Source organism: Ananas comosus, linkage group 17, assembly GCF_001540865.1.
Source record: "Ananas comosus cultivar F153 linkage group 17, ASM154086v1, whole genome shotgun sequence".
NCBI classification, from domain to species: domain Eukaryota; kingdom Viridiplantae; phylum Streptophyta; class Magnoliopsida; order Poales; family Bromeliaceae; genus Ananas; species Ananas comosus.
The window spans coordinates 4,056,975-4,082,273 of record NC_033637.1 but is presented as its reverse complement, the minus strand read 5'-3'; the positions used below and the strand labels follow the sequence as shown (position 1 = coordinate 4,082,273).

At 42.6% G+C, this 25,299-nt stretch overlaps 4 protein-coding genes across 4 annotated transcripts; 1 reads left to right on the top strand and 3 right to left on the bottom strand.

The window, feature by feature from the left end:
* On the top strand, positions 970–1,794 carry LOC109723363 (transcription factor MYB44-like). Its single transcript, XM_020251700.1, has one exon. It carries the CDS (start codon positions 970–972, stop codon positions 1,792–1,794), a length of 825 nt encoding a protein of 274 aa, XP_020107289.1.
* On the bottom strand, positions 3,363–6,041 carry LOC109723362 (pentatricopeptide repeat-containing protein At2g33760-like). Its single transcript, XM_020251699.1, has 2 exons — positions 6,028–6,041; positions 3,363–5,928 (listed from the first exon to the last, which is right to left on the bottom strand). The coding sequence occupies exons 1-2, from the start codon at positions 6,039–6,041 to the stop codon at positions 4,194–4,196; spliced, it is 1,749 nt and encodes a 582-aa protein (XP_020107288.1). The 3' UTR covers positions 3,363–4,193.
* On the bottom strand, positions 6,096–12,880 carry LOC109722787 (probable lipid II flippase MurJ). The gene is made up of 21 exons (XM_020250924.1): positions 12,414–12,880; positions 11,828–11,886; positions 11,662–11,726; positions 11,286–11,329; positions 11,113–11,155; positions 10,756–10,816; positions 10,609–10,676; positions 9,688–9,739; positions 9,012–9,076; positions 8,861–8,927; positions 8,724–8,784; positions 8,493–8,548; positions 8,323–8,403; positions 8,129–8,240; positions 7,899–7,987; positions 7,768–7,824; positions 7,288–7,411; positions 6,824–6,990; positions 6,668–6,740; positions 6,461–6,590; positions 6,096–6,367 (listed from the first exon to the last, which is right to left on the bottom strand). The coding sequence occupies exons 1-21, from the start codon at positions 12,715–12,717 to the stop codon at positions 6,193–6,195; spliced, it is 1,953 nt and encodes a 650-aa protein (XP_020106513.1). The 5' UTR covers positions 12,718–12,880; the 3' UTR covers positions 6,096–6,192.
* Positions 18,807–21,559, bottom strand: LOC109723072. Its single transcript, XM_020251286.1, has 2 exons — positions 19,176–21,559; positions 18,807–18,844 (listed from the first exon to the last, which is right to left on the bottom strand). The coding sequence occupies exon 1, from the start codon at positions 21,549–21,551 to the stop codon at positions 20,406–20,408; it is 1,146 nt and encodes a 381-aa protein (XP_020106875.1). The 5' UTR covers positions 21,552–21,559; the 3' UTR covers positions 18,807–18,844; positions 19,176–20,405.

Here is a 25,299-nt window from a genome sequence, read left to right as displayed (position 1 = left end):
AGTACATGCAAAGTGGATGCTAACGAGGACGGCGTTGGTTTCCCATGCTCTTTTGGATATGTCGTCACACCTTCATTCGGTACACAGTTATGCAAATCTAAGTTTCCAGCTATTTGTTTTATTTGTTGCAGTTGAAAGCAGGTTCAAATTTGGGCTATATCTGAGCCTGAGCTTGGTAGTAATAGGTTTGGTTAGGAGTGTGAATGACTTCGTAGTAATGGGTTTGGTTAGGAGTATGAACGACCTGGAATTGGTTGATTTATCTCATCACCGTTCAAACTCGATTCAAAATTAATTTCGAGGTGGAACTTTTTACAAGGTATAGTTAGTTTAAGCTCAGATGTTAATGAAGTAGAAAAATATGTTAGATGTATATATGGTATGTTTATGAATAATAAATCGGTATAGTTAGTTTGAGCTCAGATGTTAATAAAGTAGAAAAATATGTTAGATGTATATATGGTATGTTTATGAATAATAAAATCGAATTATTATGACCATAAATTGAGCGCTGTTATGTTAGTTTTTCTCCCTATCTTCGGGGGTTAAGTTTGGTTTCTTATCCTATCTCCGGTCCCGCAAAACTTACAATTAATATGACGAATTTTGAATCAAATAAGGATTAACCAACCACATAGGAAACTTTAAAATAAATATCTTAAATTTTGATCGATCCTAATCCAAGGTAGGACTAGGATTACCCCACACTGACATTATACCGTTGTATATTTAATCAAGGCTCCGGAAAAAGAAACTGTATCTCCAAAGAGGGATTTTTTTTTTTAATCTACAGTGAATCCGAGATTAACTCGGCACTTACCGTTTAAATAACCTTACCTAATCAAACCGAAGAATCCTACTAGACAAAATCCTAACCCTCCTATCGAATCAAACCCTTCTCGTGGTGTGTGTGTGTATATATATATATATTTACGAGCGTTTTAACCTAAGTACCATAGGTACGTTTTCATGGCGTTATCAAAACACACGGTGTTAACATCATCACCATCATCTGCAGTTTGCGCTAGCGAGGCGAAGAAGGAGAAGGGCTCGCAGGTTCCATGGAGCCCTCCCGACGCGAAGAAGGACAAGGGTTCGAAGGTCCCGTGGAGCCCGCACGAAGATAAGATGCTGCGGGCGCTCGTCAAGAAACACGGCGCGCAGAGCTGGTCCATCATCTGTAGAAACATCCCCGGCAGATCGGCAAAGTCTTGCCGACTTCGTTGGTGCAACCATCTCCTGCCGGGATTGAACTTCAAGCCGTTCACGCCGGAAGAGGACTCCAAGATCATTGAGCTTCATCGCAAATATCACAATGGGTGGGCGACGATCGCACGCCACATGCCCGGTCGGAGCGATAACGCGATAAAGAACAGATGGAACTGCACGTTAAAAAACCGGCAGCGACATGAACACGAACAACCAACGAAGAGGAAGAGATCCGACGATGACCACGATGACGACGGATTCGGGTCGAAGGTCGCAGAATCCTGGTTGCCGCCAAAAACTCCGCAATGGGAAGAGATTGAGCCGGCGGAGATCTGCGAGCCAGGCTGTGTATCGCAGAAGCCGCCGCCGCCGCTGGAATTGAACTTCCTCGCTCAAGACTTTTCGCGCTGGAAGAAACAGGTATTCGACAGGCAACGGGATTTCACCGGATTCAAGTTCGACCACGGCATTGACGATCCCATGACCGCCCTAACATTAGGGTATCCGGGAACGCCGACGGAAAGCTATTCCAGCGACTTCAGCGACGAAGGCCGATGGAAAATGGAAAGCGCAATAGAGTATTAATAGAGTAGGAAAAATATGCAGGATTATAGGGATAGTTGGATTAATTTTCTTTGGTATTTTTTTGTACCTCAGTGAATCTACTGTGATTCTTGTATCTATTAGAATCTAATTTAATTGGATACGATTGATGGCAACCTAAGATTATTATTGGGCCCGCAACAAGGCCTAAAAGAGTATTATCTTTAACTTCTTTAATCCATTTAAACAAAAAATAAATGCTAGCTAGGCTATATATATAGAGAGAGAGAGAGTTAGGCTGGAATATTATTGATAGTAAAAAGTCCCCTAAGATTACTGGTAGCCCTTCTAGGGTTGAGTAGATGGTTGATTGAAATAGTGAAATTAATTAAAGAGTAAATCTAATAGTTAAAAAATCGATAGCAAAAGACCCAAAAACTATTAATAATATTTCAGCTCAACTCTCTCTCTCTCTCTCTCTCTCTCTCTCTCTCTCTCTCTCGGTGGCTCAGCACGGCCTCAGACCGGGTGGCCCGGCGGTCAGGCACGGCCTCGGCCCTCGGGCTAGGCTACAACACAGCATTGGTACTGTAGCACCCGTGCCGGACCGACCCGGTCCGAGCTTTCGGGCCATGCTGGGCCTCTCCTTTGGACCCTACCGCCCTTTCTGGGCCAAGAAGAGGCGGGCAGCCCGGCACGGCTCGCTTGGGCCGTGCAGCCGAGCCAACCCGGCACGGGACCGAAAGGCCCTTAGGGTCTGACTTCTGAGCTCCTCGGGCCAGGAGCTCTCCTCCCAAGGTATACCCACCACACAAACCTTCGGAGGAGTGGTCTTGATCCAATGGACCAAAAACCCATTTCTTTTTTTTTAAAAAAATAATATAATTTTATTTATTTTTTACTACATTTATTATAATTATTTTTAATAATTTAATCAAAATAATAATTTAAATAAAAATATTTATTATTTATATTTTATATTATATAGTAAATTTTTTAAAAAAAATTACAAAATAAATATTTTAAAAGGCCGGCCTGAAGAACAGCCCGGCCCGGCACAACCCGTGCCTTTCGGGCCATGCCGGGCCGCAGGCTGGGCAGCTCAAGTCCGGCACAACCCAGCCCGAAATTGAAGCCGGGCCAGCCCTAGCCCATTTCGGCCCAGCTAATGTGGGCCGGACCGGCATGGCCCACATTACACCCCTTCTCTCTCTCTCTTCCCAAAAACGTTACAATAACATATAGCAGATATAACGGTTGAATTATGTGTAAAAGAAAATTAATAATAATAATAAATCTCTCTCTCTCTCTCTCTCTCTCTCTCTCTCTAAGACGCACACAAGCACATACACAAAAGAAGCCTATATTATTAGGCCCAATTCTCTTTTACGCTTTTTGGATAAATGAAAACTTCATTAACTCAAAAAAAACTAGTGAAACCTCACAAAAGATGGCACCTAATAATTTCCCAATTTTTCACATTGCTAAAGCTAAGGATGGCCCTCAGTTTTATACTTTTATATAGTATCATCCCCACACATGCCATCAATTGTTGGTTAATATAAAACTAAAATTGTGTTCTTACTCACAGGAAGAAGCTCTAGGCTACATGAATATAAATATACAAATAACATAAAAAACTCTTCTTTACAGGAGTCACAAAATCCATGTCATCACCTTAATACCAAGTTTTTACAAAAGATTGCTAGCATTGCAGAACATACATGGGGTGGTTCCCAACTTTGATAAACTACAAAATTCATCAGGATCTACACTATCCAAAACCTTTACAAAGCAAAACACCGTAAAGTTTTGATATATCATTGCATAAATCATAGTCGCAAAATGTTGTATTGGACATAATGGCTTACCATTTAATATCATAATGATTGTTCTAGGTCTTCCATTTAGAGCTTAGAAGTCATATACTTAAGAATTGTAAGTGTTAACATGTTAGAAAGGATTTAAAGTAAATAGTTGCTCCAACTAACAAGTTATTCTTAAGACATGAAGCAACCACACATAAGGAAATTACAAACAAAAATAAAGAGGTAAATGTCGAAGCAAACTAACAAGTTTATGAAAGAGGTCCATGAAGACTTAGTCCTAATTGAGAAAGTAAGAAAATAGACAAAAGTTAATTAGGGACTAGTCCTCGTGCATCGCCATTGCTGACGAAGATACATAGAATTCACTTAAGTTCGAGGTTATCTATCGATGCTCAGCCTCAAGACCACATACATTTGATTCTTCCAATTCATTATGTTGTATGCCCAAATAGCATAGTAGTTCAAAATTAACAAATGAGAGCAGGATCATTCTGGTGAGATTCATAGGATACCTTGTCTTAAATAACAAATTTAATGGCGCTTAAGTGTATATAACCTTGCGATCACTAGCATAATTAACGAAAAGGGAAGCCATAAATCCACGTTTCCTTGTCACCAATAATCTCGACAAGAGCATGACCCATTCTTAAAATGATGAAATCGAGTTACGTCCCTCACGACAATCACTCTATTCACAATCTTCGAGATGAATTTCATTACAGTATGGCAATCTCCGCAAATACGAAGGTTCTTCGTTATGCGAATAGGAGACCCAGGGGCCAAGTTGATCAGGCCATACGCAACAGCGAGCTTCTCGCTGTGGTAAAGCAGTGCGGCTTCCTTACTCTCATCTTCAACGTCATGAAGCATGAAATCTACCAATGGAACGTAACCCAGTTGCTTCATCGAAGCGATCAATTCCTCTAAATACGCATATATCTCCTCCGATTGCGGATGGGACCTATCACCAACTCCAAACTTATAGACTTGGCTATTGAACTCAATTAAGCTGAAGCCCTGTTCTTTGTTCACTCTCCTACCAACCATCAACTTTCTCACTCTTTCTACATCACTCCACCGCGATTTAGCAGCGTAAATGTTTGAGAGGAGAACATAATAACCTGAATGGTTAGGGTCTAGCTCGAAGATTCTATCGGCAATTCTTTCTCCTAAATCTAAGTTACCGTGAATTCGACAAGCACCAAGCAGAGAACCCCATAAACTAGAATCGGGCTTGACAGGCATACCTTCGATGAGCTTCTCGGCTTCATACAGCTCGCCAGCGCGGCCAAGGATGTCCACCATGCACGCATAGTGGTTCAGCTTCGGCTCGACACTGTACGTTTTCTGCATCGAATCAAACAATCTCCTACCATCTTCTACCATCCTCGAATGGCTACAAGCAGAGAGGAGACTCGTAAAGGTGGCGTAGTTTGGCCTCACGCCGGCTTCGACCATCCGATCAAACATCAAAATCGCATCTTTGGCGCACCCGTGGTATCCGTAGCCCGCGATCATCGCGCTCCAGCACACAACGTCCCTATCGGCCGCGCCACTTCGGTCGAACACCGACCTCGCCGTGACCAAGTCCCCGCACTTTGCGTACATGTCGACCAGCGCGGTGGCAACCAAGACGTCGGGCTCGAAGCCCGCCGCGACCGCGAAGCCGTGGAAGCACTCCCCTCTGCGGGAGGCGCCCAATCGGGCGCAGGCGAGCAGGGCGCTGAGCAAGCCGACCCGGCCGGGCGCAACGCCGCTGCGGCGCATGAGGGCGACGAACTCCAGGGCCTCGAGGGCACACCCGTTGTGGGCGTAGGCGGATGCCATGGAGGTCCAGGAGACGCGGTCTCGGCGGGGCATTGCGTCGAACACCTTGCGGGCGGAGGCGACGTCGCCGCAGCTGGAGTACATGTGGACGAGGGCGGCGGAGACGAAGGGGTCGGGGGCGAGGCCGAAGCAGAGGGCGTGCTGGTGGAGGAGGCGGCCATGGTGGAGGAGGGAGAGGGCGGCGGCGGAGCGGAGGGCGATGGGGAAGGTGAACTTGTCGGGGAAGGGGGAGCGTGGGGCGTGCGGGGAAGGGGGAAGGAGGAGGGAGTAGAGGAGGAGCGGGAGGTGGGAGAGGGAGGAGGAGGAGAGGGAGCGGAGGAGGGAGTTGAGGAGGTAGGAGGAGGAGGGGGAATGGCGGAGGAGGAATAGGGTTAGGGTTTGCTTTAGATGGGCCCGGGAGGAGCATGAGGTGACGAGGGAGACGATAGAGGAGAGAGGCGGAGGCGGAGGCGTCGTTTTCGAAAAGAGAGAGAGAGAGAGAGAGAGAGAGAGAGAGTTGGGAAGGGAAGGGAGGTAAGCCCTGTGGATAATAATAATAAAAATAAAACTCAAAATTTGGAAAAAAAAAAAAAAGAAAAAAGAAAAAATTGTCATGAGACACATACAGATACAATTAAACGTCTCAAATTTCATATCGTTTTAGCTAATAAAAAAAAAAAGTATTTCTAATATTGTGTGCTTCCGCTGTTAAGTTAATAGTATTTAGATAATATTTTATTAAACAATACTATCCAGTACAGTAAGATAAAATAGGCTCTAAAATAATGATTCCTTAAAACTCGGGCTAAACATTTGTCCATACATCATTAACAAAATTTAGCCTCTTCATTACTGTTTTCAGCAAACCATTAAGAATTTGCATTCCTGGAAAATCAGCAAGAAGTAAAGAGAAGTAAAACGAGGACATTCCGAGCAGGCCGGCAAGCGATATCGATGCGGCTTCTGCAAGTCTGCAGAACCTGCAAATAAGGTTTAGGCTGGCATCAATTCGGTGGTAGCATAACGCATTTGCAATTCAAGTGTCAATCTTTGCTGCTATCAAGATTAAAAACCTTGCAGTGGTGTTAGCTGATAAAAAGGAGCGCAGCGTCCGATAGGAGAGCGACGCTACGAACCCCGAGGCGGCACAACTAGCAAGCAATTGAGGAAGAAACACACCAATTGCTCTGACGTTGACGGCTCCTGCAAGTTAGCATGATAACACAACAATTTGAGTAAAATTTTGATTTGCGTATTACGATAGGTAGCGTGATGCAGACCTTTTAGTTTCTTTGAGAGAAGAAGAAATAGCGCCAAGACTGAGAAAGCAGTAACGCACGATGTCGACAGCGCCTTGACAATGCGATAAAAAATAATCAGAGATCTGTAGCCGTCATGCAGCAATTAGAAAAAGAACATAAGAAATGAGTAGATACCAGTCCTTGAGCTCCTGCACCAAGCACAGTGACCGAAAGCCAATCAAGAATGCCATTCAGCACAATAGCGGTCACATTGATTAGCAACAGCGACTTGCTATCCCCAAGCGAGTAGAAAACTGCTGCAAACAGTTCGCGGATAATCCAAAAAGGCGAACCAATCAAATCTGTAGTTAACAAAATTGAAGGAGCAAACCCATCAGACTAGCAGAACCACCTAAAACTTTCAAGAGTGGAAACGCTTTTACTGATTATTGATTATGGGTAGTTGGTTTCATGACATCTTCAAGTTCTAAATATAAATAAGAAGAAAAGTAAAGCAGCACCACCTGCTAAAAGTTTTTCCAGAACAGTTAATGAATATGTTAAAGGTATTAAATTCAGTTATTTGGAGGGAATGAAACGCCAAGACCGACTTATCCTTATTGGAACAAACAGCTATTAATGAGAACTATGGTACATACAGCAACGTAGCAAAGATGCAACAAATAAACTCGCAGAAGAGTCGAACATGCGCCGTTGAAATAGCATACTGACGATAGGACCGGCCAGCACACAAAAGGTGCAAGTAACTGGCATAGTAATAACCTGCAAACATGGAATAAGGATAAAGGATAATTATTACAGTTGCTCTACTTATCCAAAGAAACTTCAGCAATAACATTTAAAAAGCAAAGGTCAAACAAACTTCATCAATCCAATTCTCACATACAACCAATATTTATGAACTTGCAAATCAGAAATCAAATAACAGTTGCTCCTAAAAATGTAGGAGTGAAGAAACCAAAAAAGATTAGAACAATCAGCATATACGAAACTTAATTTCACTTCATACGTCACCTTTTATCAAAGCTTAAAAATATATGCGAGCCTCAATCATTTTCAAACAGAGCATGGACATTTGTTTCAAAACATGAGAAAACTCAATCAGATTTAGAAATTACCAAACAGAGTAATATGGCCTTTTCCAAATTCTCCTGAAGGCGCACCCACATGGAAGGCTGCATGCAGTAAAGATTCAAGTTGTTAGTAGATATAGCCAATTAGATAACTAAAGAACATCTGGCTTCATTACCTCTGCAAGAGTTGAGAAAGCAGGTAAGACGGGCAGAATAATTATGCTTGATAATATGCCCAGAGGAGCCATTGCCAAGATAAATGCATCTAGACAACATAGGCAATCAAAATTACAGAGTACAGATTATTACTAAGGAAACAAACAGTAAGAGGTTCATGAATAAGAAATCAGGATGCATGATCGGAAACTAGACCTTACTAAAGACATAAGAACGGAGAGCAACTTACAAGAAAGACCAGCAGCAGCACCAGGAACAAACGATGAAAAATAAAGATCTGTAAGAGACGCTATCTGAACCAAGCCTGAATTTAATATTGCAGGAAGCAGTAAGGACAATAACTGCAAGGGATAGAGATGCTGTAACATTCATATCTTTTCCTTAAAAGAGCTCTATCTGTGAAGATCAATTATATAAACTGACATTGTGAATATCTTTGTCCTTAAAGAAGTCCTTCCACCAGATAAAATTAGCTTTCTTTTTGGGCTTTGCATAGAGCGAAACCTGGAAATACCAAAAAGACAAGGATATTGTCCGGCAGAGTTAATTATAATGCTCTACTAAACCAAAGACAAATTATAGAGGTTCTGAACCTGGATAATCCATTGCAGGATGGTTCCCACTGAAGCTCCGGAAGATATGAATATTCCTTAATGAATAAGAAAAAAGTAGGTTTTACATTAAATAAAAATTATAGAGAACTGAAATTTGAAAAGAAAGAACAGACAAGTTTTGACAAGACTTAGTAAAGATTAGGGTTTAGGGTTTAGGGTTTAGGGTTTAGGACTTAGTAAAGATTAGGTGTAGAAAATAGAAATTATTACCTGCCAATGAACCATTAAACCTCGAAACATCTAGTCCCCTCATTAACATATATAGAATGCACTTTCATGCCACAGGAAAAACAAAGTGAGGAATTATAATGCATATACATGAATTGCAAAGAATGATGATAACTTACAGATGCTATAATGGCAATGCTTGTCATGGCAGGGCTAAACGATGGAATAACATTATCTCCTTCTGCACTACAGGGAATACCTGGATTTGTTACTTCAACTTATCACTAATCGAGCCACAGCACGCATAGTTAATGAGTTCAGCATACTTACGTTAGATGACCAAAACCAACTCCAACAGATCCAGCAAGGAAAATGCATGGGGTCATTAGCTTCAGCTAACAGATCACATGTAACATCAGAAACAAAAAGCCGAATGCATTACGCCAAAGGCAAAAAAAAAAACCATTAATCATTTTTTATAATACTGTTTGGACTTAGAAGTGAAGACTTTCAAATCCAATTAAACATATACAGCATGACACTACACAAGGCTTCACATATATGAAATCTTAATATTCTTAAGATATGATCACAAGGACTACTTTTTATTTTTTTTGTGTTGAAAGGTCAAAATTCAAGGGAACCAGGTTATGATTCTATTGAGGAATAAGATGTAAATTAAAGTACAGAGAAGGGGCTCACAAACTGTGGGACATAGGAGAAGAGGAAAAAAATAAATAGAAGTGAACTACATGATGAATGATGTGATTGACATGAATGACTATGTAAACCAGTTAAAAGGTAATGCAGCTAAGGCAATGTGGAATAGCAACAACTTAAGCAACAGCATTCCATTTGCCACTTTCCATCTTCATCTCACTTGGCACCAGCTTTGACGAATAAGCAAGTAGATGTGACTTAAACTTTCTATCAAAAATGACTTATTCACAATTCACATGAGCGCTTTGGTTGCAGAAAATATCAGTCTTGGCATAGAAGAGCTGACCTGAGTCTTACACATCTCTTTCATTAGATTATTTTCTGGAGACACTTGTAACCTGAAAGTTATGGCATTAAAAGAATACTTGATTTTAGTAAATTAAAAAAGAACAAGAACCGGGTTCAAAAATAGCCAAGCCAGCTAGACAAGTAATCTCGATATGTTTTAAAATTTTTTTATTTTCAGTATAACTCACTAGATGCCTTTGTGGTGGAGGCTCCCACCACTGTTTTGTAGCATCAGAGTGGAGCTCTAAAGCATTTTCAGATTTTTTTTTTTCCTCTCTTTTTTGAGTACTAGAGCATCAAAAGTTTGTTTTCAGATAATGAATTCTCAAACAAGTCCTAATAAATAATTGTGGAGTAAGAATATATCGACTAACAGCAGAAGATCACACTGCAGACAAATACTCATATTAAGCAAATGAACAGCACCAGGTAAACATCGCCAACAAATTAGAAGTCAAATATTCTCGGGGATCTCTATAGCAGAAGTCAACGTACATGTTTTCAAGATGTGGGGCATTTGGTAAAAGCCTAAAATCTAATTAGTTCTTTTTAAAAATCAACCGTCATCTAACATCAACCCTCAAGAAGTTGGTACAGAGCTCCTGTCTCATGTGCACAGCTCATCTGATGGTTTTTTAAGATTTATGATTCCAAATAAACTTAGGAAAGGTAGGACTCTCCTAAAGGTGTAAGGCCAGTTGGTAGGTAAACCGACAAGCCATGCATACCACAGTTTGACCTTACAAAATTTAGTATGAAGAATGACTTGCACAAATTCTCTTGGAAAGTTAAAGAAGCTACACAAGGGGATGTGCATATTGTTGTCTATTTGAGACAAAACTAGCACTTCTCAAAGTGGTCAAAGAACATTTAAGCAATATAAAAAATTCAGGACAGTTTGGTCAGGAAATATCTTTACCCAGGTGCAGAAAATGATACAAGGTCCTCTGAATAGATATAAGTAAGAACAGCCAAAACAGCCCCAATCTGTTGAAAAATCACAAAATAATTATAATCGAACTTGAGATATACATGATATGATGGTGAAATGAGTAAACAAGCATACCAAAAGCATGAAAGCGTGCATCTTTTCTGAAAGCACTTTCCTATTTTCCTTTGGGAGCTTGCTGGGAAAAATTGCTTCGCAATAAGGAAGAAGAAATTGGAAAGTATTGAAGATGGCAAAATGAGATACAGGAAGAACCGATGCATACAATCCCTCCTTTTGTTAGATCTTATTAGGATATCTCTAAACAAAACTATTAGATGTGTCTTATTTTGTAGATCAAAACCTTATCTACACTAACATAGAGTGCAATGTAAGGTTATATACTGATCAAAATAACAAGTTTGAATAATTGGCGAGCCTGCACAAAGAGCATTTTACGAAAATAACACTAATCAAATTACTATATGTCAAAACCTCAGAGTGGTGGCAACCGTGATATGAATGGGACCATTGACACCTGCAGATTTTCCATGATAATTCAATTAAAGCATTTACAAGAATAATCTCTTCTCAGAGTAATAATTTTCATACATCTAAATTTAGGGAAATAAAGAAGAAAATTGACGGTACTAAATTTCAAAGTGCACCTCCCAGAAAGGACGTTGAAAATCTCGGAAGCACCGCAGCATGACTGAAACATAAACATGACAGAAAAGTCAGAAGCCTTTAGTGCCCACTGTTAAAAATCATGCCATTACTATCAGCATAAACTACTTTTGAATAACATCAACATTGTACCTACTTACTTTTTCGAGACGTAAGAAAAAAAGAAATGCGGCAGACAGTGAAATAGCATAGTTAGCAGAAGGAACACTGATTAAATAAATAAATAAAAAAAGAGAAACTGAAAGAAAAAAAACTAACCGAGACACACTAAGCAAGAAACAAGAAACAATCCTGCATAAGTCTATCGATTCAATTGCAGCAAGAAGCAGAAAAAAATAAGGTAAGAGGATATTATACTTGAATGCTGTGGCCACGGGACCTACTCCGATAACAGCAGCTAGTACAATCTCTCTAACCAGGCCCTTGTATCACATAGTTTACAAAAAGAAAGGAAAAGAAAAAGTCAAATAAGAAAGTGAATTTTAAGGGTAAAACAACAAGTTTCAAATTTTACGACATCCACCAGAATTTTGCTCGCCACCGTCGCAGAACCAACCAGCGTGGCGCATCGAAGCAATCCATCTGCATGGTTTCCAGCAAAGAGATCAAAGCATACCCTACAATTAACACAAAACAAGAGGCCAATGCATATATAACACTACAAAAGTATAGAAATTACAAATTTATTTACAGAGTGTTTTTGTTCTCGAATCTATATTGCAGATTTATCATTACTTGTTAACTAGTTAACTACCATCAGTTAATCAATAATTTTCATTGTTAGGAGTATTATGGACTTGAAAAGAAAAAAAAAATCTCTTTTTAACATCTTTGCAAGGGTTTAGAAGCTACAATTCATGCAAAACGACATGAGAGATAAAATAGAGACATCAAAAACAAAAGAAAAAAACAGCACACAAGCAGTCCCAGGTTAGAACAGTTATTTTTATACGAAAAAGTCAATTTTAACCGATAAACTAAACAGAGAGATGGATAAATTTGTAAAATTTTAAACATTTAGAGCGACATATTTGAATTCCACAACTTTGTAGCTAGATGTGTAGATGTTTCAAACAATAGAGAGAAAAGGAACAACTACAAAAACCTACTCGAGGGTATTGGAGGAGGATCGTGCTCTCGCCCATCCCCACAGCTTTGCTCGGAGCTACACCCTCCTCCGACGGAGTCGCGGGGAAGAGAAGGGGAACGACGGGGGCGGCGCCCGAGTCTCGGAGAGGCGAGAGTGTTGCGGAGGGGGAGAGGGGGTCGGAACGAGGGTTTTGGGGAGGTTTGGGGTCTAAGGTAGAGGTGAGGCGATCGTAGGAGGTGGGCATTGGAGTGATGGTGGTGGGGATGGGGATGGGGATGAGGGAGGGAGGCGACGCCATGGGAGAGCTTGGAGGAGAGCGACATGGGTTTAGCGAACGGAGACGAGGAGGAGAGTGGCCGAGGAAGAGGGAGGAGGTGGCGGGAAAATTCGGCGGCGCGCGCGCAATGGCGCCAAAATTGGGGGAGGTGCGGGTCCAGGTCGGGTTGGATCCGGATTTGACCATGTTTTAAGCCGGGGCCGGTTTACCCCTAGCAACAATAAATAATAAATAATAATAATAATAATACTAATAATAATATCTAATATACCCTTGCTAAAACTTCTAAAATACGTAATATACCCGAAGATCCCAAAATTCTAGGATTTATTATTAGAATTTAAATTTTAGAAGAATATTTTGGGCATGGGAGGATAAATTTAAAAATTTTAAATAATAGTCAAGGGTATATAATCACAAGTCCCAAAAAAATATCTCTATTATCGCTTGCTGATGAAATAGAGGGTCAAATATATGTTTGGTCCTCAAATTATAAGGGCGGATGACACTATAATTCTCAATTTTTAATTTATTATAATTTTTGACTCATCAAAATTCTCCTCTCATTTCATTTTACTCAATCACAAAAAAATGAATCTTTCACTAGGGATTCCAGTTTACCTAAAGACAGAATGAGAAAGGAGCTTTCAAAATTGTTGAATCCAAGTTCTATATTTAAATTTGGTCGACAAAAATATTGAAGTATCATAGATTCAAAAGTGATACGACATTTTAATTATTGACGCATCATCAATTGTAATACTGTTATATTACTTTGACGTTAGCAATATATGAATATTTAGTCAACTAAATTGAATTATAGAATTTGGTTACAATAATTCTAAAAGTTCAATCCAAAATTGACAACAAATTAAGGTTTAAGGACCAAACTGTCACCCACCCTATCTTTTGAGAACTAAACCTTTAATTTACATCTAAAATAAACTCAGAGTTTGCTCCAAATAAAATGAATATCTTTAAAGGAGAAAGATTCAATCTTTTTTTTTCTCATCAAAGAATAAATAATCATTCTTTGAAAGCCGAGGAAAATAAGATGATAATATTCCTAAATAATTCTGACTTCTAACCCGTCCTCACACTCAAGTTATAAAGATTTTTTTTTAAAAGCTATGAGACTAATAATGAATTAATTAATCATGAATTGTTTTCTACTACATGGATAGTTTTATCTCCAATAAGTTCTATGCTTCTAGAAAAATCTAGATTTCATTTTTTTAAAAAATCTTTTTTCCATGACATTTTTCTTGCGTTGTCACAAAAAAAAAACAAAGAAAAAGAAAAAAATTTGTACGCTTCTAGAACCCCAAGCCCACAGCAGCCTATTCACTTTCCTCGAAAAACAAAAGTCAAAAAATTGCTTTGATTATGATTACTCCATTATTTTCTTTGCTTTCTTTATAATTCGTGCAATGCTGTATACTCTGCAAATTTTTATTTTCCCAGTAATTAATACTATACTTCGCTATATATTTTACAATAATTTACACATGCTATGATGAGACGGAAAAAAAAAAATTATCGTGTACTTCACATATAGGGCGGCTAAAAAATAGTAAATAGAAATTTGTAACGTCCACATTTTTGTTATAAAATATTTTTTTTTATTTTCCCTCCCATTTATAGCAAAACTTCGATTTCAACCGTAACACAAGTTAGTCTCCATACGCCAACTGATACTTCCTTTGTATATATAGTAAGATCTCTCCTCTCTCTCAAAGGGAAAGGATCTCCTAAAACGCACTTCACAACAAAGCACTCCATATATATGAATCTAGGTTGTGCGTTGCATATGTTGCACTATTTGTTTTAATTGATTTCGTAAATGGAGAGGAGCGGTTCGTTCGGGACATCGTGGGCCGATCAGTGGGACTACGGCGACGTCGAGGAGGGCACGGAGAAGAAGCAGAAGCAGATGAAGATGAAGAACACGGTGAGCAGCGGCGTGAAGAGCGGGGCCGAGAAGACGAAGGTTGTCGCTGCAGCGGGGATGAAGAAGGTGAAGGAAGGAACCACTCTTGGGTTGCAGTGGATCAAAGACAAGTACCAGAAGAGGACCCAGAAGCACCAGCAAAAGGGAACTTAGAAGATAAAACAGTTAGGCTTATTACTGTTGTTGTTGTTGTTGTTGTTATTTTTATTGTAATTAGTGCTTCAGGTTGATGATCAGATCAGATCAGATAGGCTGTGTCATGTGTGTATAAGATAGATAGAGAATTGAGTTTTCCCGTTTAGCTTTGTTAACTTTGTAGAAACCAAGATGATCATCATGTTGGAAACTCCCTTTTGGTTCTAAATTAAAATTTTGAAAGTCGAATTGTCGATCAATCCAGCACTTCTTAGAGACCATGCAATCAAAAAGATCGGAACGCTGGAGCAACTAGCCATTTTTTGTTTAGTCTCGTTTATTTACTAATAGATTAAATAAAAAATCTGTGAAATGAAATCAAAAATCCAGAATTTAACCCAACACTTTGTAATATCCCGGCTTGTATATTGCTGTTCTCGGTGCTTCTGGTCGCGGATCCGAGGTAACACAATCGGTAACCGAGGATAGAGAGGTAAGAAAATAGAGAGAGAAATTGGGATTGAGATAGAGAGAAGAGAAATAGAGGTAGAGAGATTAGACAGATGAGGATTGAGAGGTGAGGGTTAGGAAAAAGAGTTAGGATAGAGATAGAGATAAGGGATAGAGAAGAAGAAGGGTTTGGAGAAGAACCTTTGGGGGAGAAATAGACTATTTCATTTTCATTGATGCCTCGATTACATTACATTTCACTATTTATACTCCCTAGCATATTAGTACTGAAATGAAAATAACAACTATGTGAGGGCTTAACAGCAAATATGATGGTAAATGGGAATGTGGCTTGCTGGATGCTATTCGACGGTTGATGGGCCTCCGCTTGGGCTCTCCTGGTCCAGGAACTCCAGCTAACGGGTAAGTGGGTCTCGGTTTCTTCTTCTCCGCACTATCCAGTGCCCAGCGGGTCTTGGGCTCGCCTTTTCCGCCCGATCCGCGATGTGGCTGGCCCGATCCGCCAATAATGGGTAAGTGGATATCGGATAGCCCTTCTCCGCACTACCCTCCACCCGGCGGGTCTTGGGTTCGCATTTTTCCTCCGATCCGCGACTCGGAAGCTTCGACCCGCAAGTTCTCTTCTTCGCCCCAAACGCTATTGTTCTGTCGGACTCCCCTTCTCTCCGTTCTCGATCCTTCCATCGCCCTCTCCGAGCTCTGAGGATGCCCTAGCACTGTTGAGCTCGCCTGAGCCCCTTCGAAGGCGCCTTCCCGCCGGAGTTCCGCTCGAGCGCCTTACCGTCGGATCGCTCCGCCGAGCTCACTCCTCACCACCCCCTGCTGTCACTTATTCTTCTTCTAGCTAGTAAAGCTGCTACCTTTACTCATCTTCTACATCTAACTATTAATACTACTACGACTTCTACCCTTTATTCTTCAGGGTTGTTACAATCCCCTCCCCTTAAAATCATCCTTGTCCTCAAGGATGGAACTTTGTTGAACTGGTTTGGGGCTCCCATTTGCTTCACTCGCGGCACATTCTTCTTTTTCAAAATTGCTTCTTTTTAAGCCATCTTCTAATATCTGTTCTGTTTTCTTGCCCTGCTTCGCGCCGGCGTGAGGTGTTTCCAACTGTGTCCACACTCTCCTAACATCTCGGGTTGGCAACATGGACGGCGGCTCCTGCTGGGGCGGGGGCTCACCCTTGGGACCTTCAGGCAGTGACAACCCGCGTGCCACCGGACCTTGTAAAATTCCCCTTCCTGATGAGATGTAGAATCTAGTGTAGGACCACCATTCTTCAAGCTTCAGCTTCTTGTAGCAATGTTTGGGCCTATTTTCTTCCTTAGATCTTAAGCAAACTTCACAATCTTGCACTAACTGATGCATATCCCTTTCAATTCCTGACCATCGAGTGAACTGTTCAATACCCTGATCAACTTGCCACGCCCTAGAAGGATGAAATTCAATTAGCAGATGGTCTTCTTCACTTCTATTTTGCACAGCTTGCATCCATCTGCACATATTCATGGTAAGTGCTTTGCATCCCCCTTTTATGTGCAAGGTAACACCCAAGTTTCTATTAGATTCCTGTAGCTTGTCTTGTTCATAGGCCAGAAATCGCGAGCATGGGTGAGGCCTCTTAAGCACAGTCCCTAGCTCCTTGTACTGCATGTCCATCCTCTCTAATACCTTCAGTGGCCCATAATACTTTGAGATAAGCTTCAGATTTATCCTTGGAGCTGTGTTGGTAGGCTTGGTGTTACAATTGGGTTTAGAGATTGCATACACTATTAGCTCTGTGGTAACTTGCTTGACTTGGGAGCCTGCCTCATCACCATCCTGCACTTCCTGTTTCCATTTTGGTGTAAAAATGGTAATTGCCCTGCATTTGCCTTCTGCAAGTAGTGTAATTTCCCATTCTTTATTGGATTCTTTCTGTTTGGTTTGTTCATAAGCCAAAGCCAGTGAACAAGGATGAGGCCTTCCAAGCATAGAACTAAGCTCCTTATATCCATTCGCAACGCTGCGCACCATGCTGGCTTCTGCCAGGTTAGAGATTTGGATTAACTTGTGGGCCCTGAAGTCCTCAGATCTTGCTTGATAAGCTTTCTCTGGCTTTTCATCAGTTAAGCCCCTGCTCCTCACCCCTAGTGACCTCTCTGCAGTAATTTTCTTCCAAGGGGGTTTATTTTTGCAGTTATCAATATCTCGCTTTTCTGCCTTTGCTTTTCCAGCTTGTAATAACCCAATCTGAGTAGCATCCATCGCCGATTGTAATCTCGGAGATTTGGTTGGCTGCGATGATGATTGAGGTGTTACCAAGGGTCGATCTAGGCCCGATTTGGTCCCGAACTGAGTCGCAACCTTCAATGGTGAATTCGATCTGAGAACTGGATGGCGACAATGATGATCGGTTCCACGCCTTATAGATCGCTTCCAGAGCTTATGCTGTTGATGCTGATGATGAAATTGATCTTTGTTTGCTCTTCTAGGGGATGGAATGATGTTTTCTTCGAAGTTGTTTTCCTTTGAGCCTTTGTTCTCTGAGTGGGGTGTTGCGATAGCTGAAATAAGCTTACTAAGAGATGGTTGAGTTGCATGCAACCTCGGCAACTCCTCCGGTTTGCCAAATCTGTTTCTCAGCTCCTCGTCACACCTTGTGTATACTTTCATCTTCAGATTTTGATACTGTTTTTGCTCCAATTTTTTTACTTCAGTCTTAGAGTTGTTTTCCGAACTAGTTAGTGAACTAATTCCCCTTTCTGCAGCCTTGCATGCAGGTATTGTGCCAAACTCCTCTTCAGTACCTTGCACTTTTATCTCATTTTTTTCATCATGCATAGGTCGGCTCCTGGGTGAATTTAGGAGTTGTTCATGCTTGCGGCCATCCTCCTGCATCATGCTTTTGTGCATCTTAATGGCTTCACAATTCTCTTGGTAAGAACCGGTTTGCTTGCAAGCACTAGACTCTTGGGTTGGGTACCTCTCTTTCGTCGCTGTAAATCTTTTACAAATGGCATCGGAAAACTCGCCCCAATTTACCTCTGGTCGGTTAAAGAAATATGCTTGCTTCCAAAACCGTGCATCACCCTCTATGTGCATGGACGCTATGCCTATCCATTGTTGCTCAGGAACTTGGTATCGGTCAAAATACTGCTCGCAATTTCGTAACCATCCTTTTGGATCTGTTCCGTTAAAATCTGGGAAACTTATCTCCATGTATGGCATGTACTGTTGCCGATGTTTCTTTTCTATCGGAACTTGCACTACTGTCCCTTTCCCTTTAGCATGTACAAATCGACTTCTAATCAACTCTAGGAGTTGTTCATGCCTGCGGGCCTCCTCCTCCATCATAATTTCGTACCTCCTTGCCTCTTCCTTCCGCAGGGTTTCAATCCTTTGCGCCAAAATATCTAAATTCTGATTGAAATCCCTAGCAATGTGCAACGTTCCTTCAAAGCTTTGGTTATAACTAGTAGTTTGTTGCTGCCACTTTGTTCCAATAGCCATTTTGCCTACCATCCCTGGACAGTAACTAATTCTTCTCTTGCCTTGTACAAGCTACTAGTGAATTTAGATCTGTTGCCTCATGTTGACCCAATTTTGCTAAGCTATACAATGTGGGATCTACCTGCTTGAGAATTATTCGCAGGTACCAGGTGGGAGCTTCACAATTGAGCAGAAATTAGCTCTGCTAGAACTGTGTAAAACTCAGAATCAGTGTGATTCCGCTGCGGCCCCTTTTGTCGAGATCCAGCCGAAGCCGATTCTCGCAGCGCAGGTAGCTATGTCGCAATTGACTCTACAATTCTAAGAATCGGAATCACGCGACTGTCGCAGCACCGATCCCTGGGATCTCACTTCTCTTGGTTTCGAATTTGAATCGGTTTTCGCTCTTTTTTGCAATTGTTGCCCCTGGACGCTACTGATTGCTTCACTCTTGTTTGATCTGGAATTAACACCTGCTACAGTAATTCGGCCGAGGTGCCAAAGATGCTTGCCTGAGGCCTGGTGCTGTTCTAATTGCAATAGAACCAGCACTAGTCCTTGCTACTACCTCCGTACACCCTCGTGTGAGCCTTCTGTTGCTTAATTATGCTAATTGGATGATGTTACCTGTTGCGCCTCCATTGTTCGACGTAATTCCTCACAGCTGCTGAAACTCCAACGTTCTTGCTCCTGTTGAATTCCCGCCGCCCACGGCCCTGGGACAGTGCCGCTCTGATACCAATTGTAATATCCCTTATGGCTCGGATCAGGTTCTTGGTCCTTCCGGTCGCGTATCGGAGGTAACGTAGTCGGTAACCGAGGCTAGAGAGGTAAGAAAATAGAGATAGAAATTGGGATTGAGATAGAGAGAAGAGAAATAGAGGTAGAGAGATAGACAGATGAGGATTGAGAGGTGAGGGTTAGGGAAAAGAGTTGGGATAGAGATAAGGGATAGAGAAGAAGAAGGGTTTGGAGAAGAACCTTTGGGGGAGAAATAGACTATTTCATTTTCATTTATGATCTTCTCATGACATTCTGTTAGATATATTCCTCTACAACTGGTATTGAAATTAAAGTAAACTATCCTATAAGGGCTAAACAGCAATATGTAAACTGGGTGAGAGCAGGCTGGGCCGCGATTCACTCGCAGGCTGGGCCTCCGCTGGGCTTGTTCGGTCCGAAGTTGTCTGGTAAACGGGCAAGCGGGTTGCGGGTTCGCCTTCTCCGCACTATCCATTGCCGGCGGGTCTTGGGTTCGCGTTTTGCCTCCGATCCGGAAATCTGCCCATCCGACCCGCAAGGCTTCCATCTTCCCCAACCGTAGATGCTGTCGGACCTCCTTCTCCCTTCGCGTTCCTCCCATTTCCCCCACTGCCGCCGTCTACTCGCAGATCGCCCACGCCGCCGATCGCACCATCGCCGCAAGGCTCAAGCAGGCCTGCGGCGGGTTCCAGAGCGCGGCCGGCGCCTTCGCTTTCTTGAGGGAGACAGTCGCTGGGAAGGCTGCCGCGGCCGCAGCGCCACCCTTCCTCGTCGCCCGCCTGAGTTCCGCCTGAACGCCCTTGCCGCCGGTTCACCCCACTGAGCTCGCTCCTTCACCATTCTGCTGCTGCCACTTTTATTCTCCATTTTAACTAGTAAAGTTGCTATTTTTACTATTCTCCCATGCTAACTATTACTACTGCTACTGCTACCTCTACCATTTATTCTCCAGGGTCGTTACAATCCCCTCCCCTTAAAATCATCCTTGTCCTCAAGGATGGAACTTGTTGAACTGGTTTGGGGCTCTCATTTGCTTCACTCGCGGCACATTCTTCTTCTTCAGAATTGTTTCCTTTAAGCCATATTGAAACCTCTGTTCTGTTTTCTTGCGTCACCTTGTGCTGGTGTGAGGTGTTTCCAATTCGTGTCCACACTCGCCTATCATCTCTGGTTGGCAGCATGGACGGCGGTACCTGTTGGGGCGAGGGCTCACCCTCGGGACCTTCAGGCAGTCGCAACCTGCACGCCGCCAGTCTTGTCTGCTCCGAGATGTGGTAAAGTGCAAACTGACTTAATGTGAGCTCTGAGATTTTTTCCATAGTCTTGATCTCTATATGGTCTTCACGACTGATTTCATTCTGCTCCCCATTGGTCTTCTTCTTAAGTGCGGAACAATCCTTCGAAATCTTTTGCCTATAGAGACCATCACACCACTTTTTATCGGCAAACCTCTTCATAACCATCCTAGCTATGATGAGGGAACAGCTAGTTTCATCTTCTAATTCTCTTACATCCTGATCTTCTCCATTTTCAGGGTGAACTTGACCTTCGACCAGGCTTAGAAAGCTGTTGCCTATAACCATCACACTATGAACATAGTTAGCATTATGGAAGTTGCAATCACTTACATCAGATTCCTGCAGCTTGTCTTGTTCATAGGCCAGAAATCGCGAGCATGGGTGAGGCATCTTAAGCACAGACCCTAATTCCTTACACCCATTCACCAAGCTGTACGCAATGTAAGCTTCTTCCAGGCTAGAGTTTCGAAGTAGCGTTTGGATCCTTGAGTTCTCAATGCTCTCTTGATACGCTTCAATTGGCCTTCTTTGGATGTGCTTATTGAGGCCCTCAACAATACCAATTAAGCCTATGCTATTAACTCTCTTGCAACCTTCTGTAGTAATCGCCTTCGCCATTTCTCCAATTCTAATCATAGCAGATTGACCCAGCATACCTCGTATTTTCTGATGGATTACCTTTTGTAACTTACTTGTCATGATAAATTTGTGAGAGGCTTCTCCTTCAATGCTGCGAAATGTCACCTTGTTAGGTCCTGGATCAAAAGGCACTTGCCTATATTCCTTCATCCAATCGATTCTAAGCGCTATGTCAGAACTTTTGAGTCTCAATTCTCTTGAATCAGCCAAGAATTTGTAACCTGGTTTCTTCCTTGCAAACTGAGGACAAGAATCTTTGCTTAGCATCTTGGGATCCCGGTCTGCTATCACTATCAAGGGTGCAAAAGTAGTAGATCCCACTTTGGTAGCTTTTGCCGTTCCGAAGTGAATAAGGCTATGTATGCTTCTATCATCAACCAAACTTAGAAGGGCTTGGTTATTTGACTCCTTGATACTTACAGCGTCGTAAGCATTTCCTTCTTCTACTTGTTGTGGCTCCCATCCTTCTTCTTTTGCTGCTTCGGATCCAGCACTCATTTCAGCCTTTTTCTGTGCCGTTAACATATGCAGGGAGCTATTCTTGCATTGCTTCCCCGTGCTGTACTCCTCTCCGTATTCATTGCACAGCCCTTGCATCTTTGTTTGCTCACTTGGTGCAGGCCCTTCTTCAAGATTAAGATTAAGACTCTCTTCGGAATTGTGAGTCGTATTGGCAACAGCTTTTATGGTACTTTCAGTTTCAGCTGAAGTAGTGTATGCATTTGGGGCATTGTGAGCAGGCTTGAGTAGAGGTGGCTGTGCTGCGAGCAGCTTCAGCAGCTCCTCTGGCTTGCTAGCACGCTCGCTCCATGCTATCTCTGGTTTTCTATTGATCTCCAACTGTAGATAATCATCACACTCTTTCTCTGATCCTGCACTTCCAGCTTCATGTATGTGATCATCCTCCTGCACCATAGTTTCAGATCTCTTTGCGGCTTCACAATTCTTTTGGCAGCTCTCTATAGAATTGGTTTGCTTGCAAGTACTAAACTCTTGGGTTGGGTACCTCTCTTTCGTCGCTGTAAATCTTTTACAAATGGCATCGGAAAACTCGCCCCAATTTACCTCTGGTCGGTTAAAGAAATATGCTTGCTTCCAAAACCGTGCATCACCCTCTATGTGCATGGACGCTATGCCTATCCATTGTTGCTCAGGAACTTGGTATCGGTCAAAATACTGCTCGCAATTTCGTAACCATCCTTTTGGATCTGTTCCGTTAAAATCTGGGAAACTTATCTCCATGTATGGCATGTACTGTTGCCGATGTTTCTTTTCTATCGGAACTTGCACTACTGTCCCTTTCCCTTTAGCATGTACAAATCGGCTTCTAATCAACTCTAGGAGTTGTTCATGCCTTCGGGCCTCCTCCTCCATCATAATTTCGTACCTCCTTGCCTCTTCCTTCCGCAGGGTTTCAATCCTTTGCGCCAAAATATCTAAATTCTGATTGAAATCCCTAGCAATTTGCAACGTTCCTTCAAAGCTTTGGTTATAACTAGTAGTTTGTTGCTGCCACTTTGTTCCAATAGCCATTTTGCCTACCATCCCTGGACAGTAACTAATTCTTCTCTTGCCTTGTACAAGCTACTAGTGAATTTAGATCTGTTGCCTCGTGTTGACCCAATTTTGCTAAGCTATACAATGTGGGATCTACCTGCTTGAGAATTATTCGCAGGTACCAGGTGGGAGCTTCACAATTGAGCAGAAATTAGCTCTGCTAGAACTGTGTAAAACTCAGAATCAGTGTGATTCCGCTGCGGCCCCTTTTGTCGAGATCCAGCCGAAGCCGATTCTCGCAGCGCAGGTAGCTATGTCGCAATTGACTCTACAATTCTAAGAATCGGAATCACGCGACTGTCGCAGCACCGATCCCTGGGATCTCACTTCTCTTGGTTTCGAATTTGAATCGGTTTTCGCTCTTTTTTGCAATTGTTGCCCCTGGACGCTACTGATTGCTTCACTCTTGTTTGATCTGGAATTAACACCTGCTACAGTAATTCGGCCGAGGTGCCAAAGATGCTTGCCTGAGGCCTGGTGCTGTTCTAATTGCAATAGAACCAGCACTAGTCCTTGCTACTACCTCCGTACACCCTCGTGTGAGCCTTCTGTTGCTTAATTATGCTAATTGGATGATGTTACCTGTTGCGCCTCCATTGTTCGACGTAATTCCTCACAGCTGCTGAAACTCCAACGTTCTTGCTCCTGTTGAATTCCCGCCGCCCACGGCCCTGGGACAGTGCCGCTCTGATACCAATTGTAATATCCCTTATGGCTCGGATCAGGTTCTTGGTCCTTCCGGTCGCGTATCGGAGGTAACGTAGTCGGTAACCGAGGCTAGAGAGGTAAGAAAATAGAGATAGAAATTGGGATTGAGATAGAGAGAAGAGAAATAGAGGTAGAGAGATAGACAGATGAGGATTGAGAGGTGAGGGTTAGGGAAAAGAGTTGGGATAGAGATAAGGGATAGAGAAGAAGAAGGGTTTGGAGAAGAACCTTTGGGGGAGAAATAGACTATTTCATTTTCATTTATGATCTTCTCATGACATTCTGTTAGATATATTCCTCTACAACTGGTATTGAAATTAAAGTAAACTATCCTATAAGGGCTAAACAGCAATATGTAAACTGGGTGAGAGCAGGCTGGGCCGCGATTCACTCGCAGGCTGGGCCTCCGCTGGGCTTGTTCGGTCCGAAGTTGTCTGGTAAACGGGCAAGCGGGTTGCGGGTTCGCCTTCTCCGCACTATCCATTGCCGGCGGGTCTTGGGTTCGCGTTTTGCCTCCGATCCGGAAATCTGCCCATCCGACCCGCAAGGCTTCCATCTTCCCCAACCGTAGATGCTGTCGGACCTCCTTCTCCCTTCGCGTTCCTCCCATTTCCCCCACTGCCGCCGTCTACTCGCAGATCGCCCACGCCGCCGATCGCACCATCGCCGCAAGGCTCAAGCAGGCCTGCGGCGGGTTCCAGAGCGCGGCCGGCGCCTTCGCTTTCTTGAGGGAGACAGTCGCTGGGAAGGCTGCCGCGGCCGCAGCGCCACCCTTCCTCGTCGCCCGCCTGAGTTCCGCCTGAACGCCCTTGCCGCCGGTTCACCCCACTGAGCTCGCTCCTTCACCATTCTGCTGCTGCCACTTTTATTCTCCATTTTAACTAGTAAAGTTGCTATTTTTACTATTCTCCCATGCTAACTATTACTACTGCTACTGCTACCTCTACCATTTATTCTCCAGGGTCGTTACACATGAAGAAAGAGATAACAATTCAGAAGCAGCTCTCTTGATGTGCGAACAGAGAAACTCAGAGAAAGGCATGTTCATGTAAACACAATAATTGTTGACCCACACCACGACATTGAAAAGTGTATGACGAGGAGATTAATATGGTAAAAGAGAGTGAGGAGACAGGAAACAACCTTCCCTTCTTTGTTTCTTCTGCTGCTTCCGCGTAGGCGAGGAAAATTGAATATGGAATCCCAATGCATGCACATAGAAGGGTCTCCGAGACTCGCCAAAATAATGGAATGTAGGCCCCAGATGACTAATTGCGGTAGGTTCCACAGGTGTTTTAATAGTTTTCACATCCCAAGAAGCTTTACTGACCCTGCATCCTTAACTATAACAAACATGATTAACACAGGAATGGAGATTTGTGTAAAGGATTCATTACAAATTTCCCCCTGAAAGTTCACACTTCATTAACACATTTGATACGAATATTTCGCCCTTCGTATCATCAGATTAGAGCCACCAATAAAAGAGCAATTTAATGGCTCTTCAAAACGGGGAAAAAGGGTGTGGGGGAAACAGTAACAAAAAAGGAGCGACAGGATGAGCCAGATTAAGCAATTCCCAAATTCGACACATGCTATAATTGAGCGCGATTTGGCATACTTGTTCATAAAG

Excerpts from the sequence above, each read along its gene's own strand:
- LOC109723072 (XM_020251286.1), bottom strand. The coding sequence starts at position 21,551 with ATGAAGGAATATAGGCAAGTGCCTTTTGATCCAGGACCTAACAAGGTG.
- LOC109722787 (XM_020250924.1), bottom strand. The coding sequence starts at position 12,717 with ATGTCGCTCTCCTCCAAGCTCTCCCATGGCGTCGCCTCCCTCCCTCAT. Across the intron at positions 10,677-10,755 it reads TGCACGCTTTCATGCTTTTG|ATTGGGGCTGTTTTGGCTGT; the intron begins GTATGCTTGTTT and ends ATTTTTCAACAG. Across the intron at positions 7,825-7,898 it reads CTTTCTCAACTCTTGCAGAG|CCTTCCATGTGGGTGCGCCT; the intron begins GTAATGAAGCCA and ends TACTGCATGCAG.
- LOC109723363 (XM_020251700.1), top strand. The coding sequence starts at position 970 with ATGGCGTTATCAAAACACACGGTGTTAACATCATCACCATCATCTGCA.